Below are 2,983 nucleotides of genomic sequence, written 5' to 3'. Positions count from 1 at the left end.
CCAAGCAGAGCCGGCCAGGCTCTGCATCCAGCAGGCACAGGCAAGCTTGCTTTCTTCCTCATAAAGTAAGGGATGATGGGACCCGTGGGCCTCATTTCCCACTGCTTCACACCTGAGGGTACAAGCCACTGCCAGGTGGGTCCCGTGACCTTGCAAGGGACTGAATCTCACGCCCAGTTTGGGGGGAAAAACAAGGGGCTGGGCGGGGGAGCATGCTGCAGTCCACACCAATCGTTTGGCTCTGCTCAGCCAAGAAGCAGCCGAGGCCAATCGATTATCTGAAGAAATTTGGAGCAAGCACCGAGCAGCTGCAACCAGCCCCCCCAGGGACCCCTGGTGATTGCCGGGCAGAAAAGGGAAAGGGGCAATAAATTCTCTCCCTTCTGGAAGCTGCAAGGAAAGCGGAGGCCGGAGGGGGGTGGGGAGGGCAGACACCAGTGGGTGTTGAGTTTGCAGATGGAAATAACTGGAGGGAGAGACAAGCAGCAGCACATAGCACCCAGGGACAGAGAACGGGAGACCCCCCCAGCCTGGCTCCAGGGTGCTTTGCAGGAAGGGGAATCCCTTGGACCCCAAGCACCCTGCTGGGGGCCTCTGACCTGCACATGCAAAGCTCCCAGGAGTTTGGAGGCACCTTGGCCTGGCTGAGTGCCTTGGTCCAGCTCTGCTATTAATGTCCCCCCTGACTGCAGCACAGGGAGCCTCAGCTGAGCCAGGGATGGGGCCATTAACCCTGCCTTGCCTGGAGGAGCAAGGACAAGGAGGGCTCGCAGAGGGCCATGTCTGCAGGGGTCTGTGGGGAGAGGTTCATTAAATGCCATGGGGCAGGTCTGGGGAAATGAGGGGCCAGTGCACGAGGATCCCAGCCCCTTTGGGTCCCCTATTACAGCATAGGTGTGTATCCCTGAGGCTGGTCCACATGAAAAGCTGGGCACCTTGGATAGATGGAGGGGCAAGGTCTGGTCTTGCAAGTCCCACCACAATGCCCACAGAGCTGGGTCTGCCGGTGACCCCCAGCTCGTTCCCCACCAGGAAGGCACAGGTCCAGGGCAGAAACGCAGGGCACGATGCTCCTGCTGCCCAAGACCCCTGGCACACCCCTGCCCAAGCCCTCCAGCTCGCCCCGTGCGGCGAGAGGCAGAGCCCTGACCCCTGCGGCAGTCAGGCCACGCGCCGGAGCATGAGATTTGATTACGCCCAGTCTTAACATCCCTCAATTACACTCATGAAATGACCCAGCTGCCACCAAAGGACAAGGACGGGGGAACGGAGGAGTAGGAAGGAGAAGGAGAGTGGCTCATTTCCAAATCCAAGGGCTCGGGCTGTGGCTCCGGCATGGTTTAATTTCATTTCCCGCTCCCAGCTTCCGTATGAAACCCTCCGTAACAAACCCTTGCGCATTCCCAACAGCCGACAAGCCCTCGGGGCCCGGGAGGTCCACAAGGCTGGCTTCTCCCTTGGCGGGGGCTGGTTTGTTGTGGTGGTTTTCTCTCTTCTGCTAAAAAAAAAAAGTGCACAACACTGCAAAGAAACAGCAACGGGATTGATGGATTGACGTGGTAGGGATCCTCGTGGCACAGAGTCATGGCGGGGAGGCCTGGCCGGCCCCGCTCTGCCCTGTCTATGTGTCTGTCTGCCTGGCTGTTGCTCCAGCTGAGCCACGTCGGGGTGGGAAATCCTGCTCCATTTGCCACGGCCATGTCTCTCCACCACTTCTCTCCTTCCAGGGATCTCCGAGCGCGCTGTGGACATTCACGGACGAGTCTTCGCAAGACAGAGGTAGGTATCATTCTCCCTGCTTTTACAGGAGAGGGGAAACTGAGGTACAGAGAGGGGGGAAAAGGGGGCACCCCTACCCCCCTGGGCGAGTCAGCGGCAGGGAGGGGATAGGACCCAGGAGTGCTGGTAAGAGCTAAATGTTGGAGAAAACTCTTGCGGTTGGTTTTTTGTCTCTTCACTTTCAGCTGAAACCCCAAATGGATGGGAGAGGCTGAGGGTTGTGAGCAAAACCCTGGACAGACCAGCGAACAGACACACACCAACAGGCACAGGCTTTTGGGGTACGTGCTGGGATAGAGAGACAAACAGACAGAGGGAATGAGCACATGGGGATGGATAGATGGATGGACAATCACTCATGGGTTGTGCAGGGTCCAATGCAGGCGGACAGACGGCTGTTGGCTCGGGAGCTCTGACATCCCAAGGTGCACACGGACTCGGGAGCTCAGATGTCATAAAATCCTAGAAAATGTCCAGTGCATCATTCAGGTAGCAGATGCAGCAGGCAGACAGACAGACAGACAGACCCAGGCTCGGAGGCTCAGACCTGCATGCACTCTGTTCAGGTGGGACGTACAGAAGATGGATGGATGGATGGATGGATGCTCTGTTGCATGGATGCAGAGATGGAGGGCAGGGGCCAGGCGGCTCAGATGTCCAGCACGTGCTTCAGGTCGGGTAGTCAGCGGGCAGACGGATGGATGGAGGGCGGAGTGGGGCGGTCAGACGTCCAGCACGTGGTTCAGGTAGGAGATGTAGCAGATGGCCAGGCGCAGGATCTCGATCTTGGAGAGCTTCTTGTCCGGTGGCAGCGTGGGCAGCAGCTTGCGCAGCTCGGCAAAGGCCATGTTGAAGGCCTCCACGCGGATGCGCTCCCGTGTGGCGTGGGCCGTGCGGTACTTGGCCGTGGCCCGGCGCCGCCGCCGGCGCTCCTCCCGGCTCAGGTGCTGCAGGTCCTTTTTCAGCGCCTCGCCCGGCTCTGCCACACGGGACTGGCCGCACAGGCCGACGCTGCCGGCGTCTTCGGGGCCCCCCCCGCGGCCGCCCACCCCCCCGCAGTCACTGAAGACCGACTCCGTCTCCGAGTGCGTTGGGGGCAGGTCGATCTCGGTCTGGTCTGAGTTCAGCATCATCTTGGAATAAGAGGGACAGACGGACAGACAGAGTGTACGAGGATAGAGAGGTATACAGAAAGACAGGTAGA

At 59.5% G+C, this 2,983-nt stretch overlaps 1 protein-coding gene across 1 annotated transcript; it reads right to left on the bottom strand.

The window, feature by feature from the left end:
* Window positions 1-1,620: 1,620 nt before the first annotated feature.
* On the bottom strand, window positions 1,621-2,937 carry NHLH1 (nescient helix-loop-helix 1). The gene has a single exon (XM_019514312.1). The coding sequence runs from the start codon at window positions 2,910-2,912 to the stop codon at window positions 2,502-2,504; it is 411 nt and encodes a 136-aa protein (XP_019369857.1). The 5' UTR covers window positions 2,913-2,937; the 3' UTR covers window positions 1,621-2,501.
* Between the last annotated feature and the right edge of the window lie 46 nt (window positions 2,938-2,983).

The sequence above is a fragment of the Gavialis gangeticus genome, unplaced genomic scaffold (assembly GCF_001723915.1).
Source record: "Gavialis gangeticus isolate Ggan-Ray unplaced genomic scaffold, GavGan_comp1, whole genome shotgun sequence".
Lineage (NCBI taxonomy): Eukaryota > Metazoa > Chordata > Crocodylia > Gavialidae > Gavialis > Gavialis gangeticus.
The sequence above is the reverse complement of the archived record's forward strand: the minus strand, read 5'-3'. Positions and strand labels throughout refer to the sequence as shown.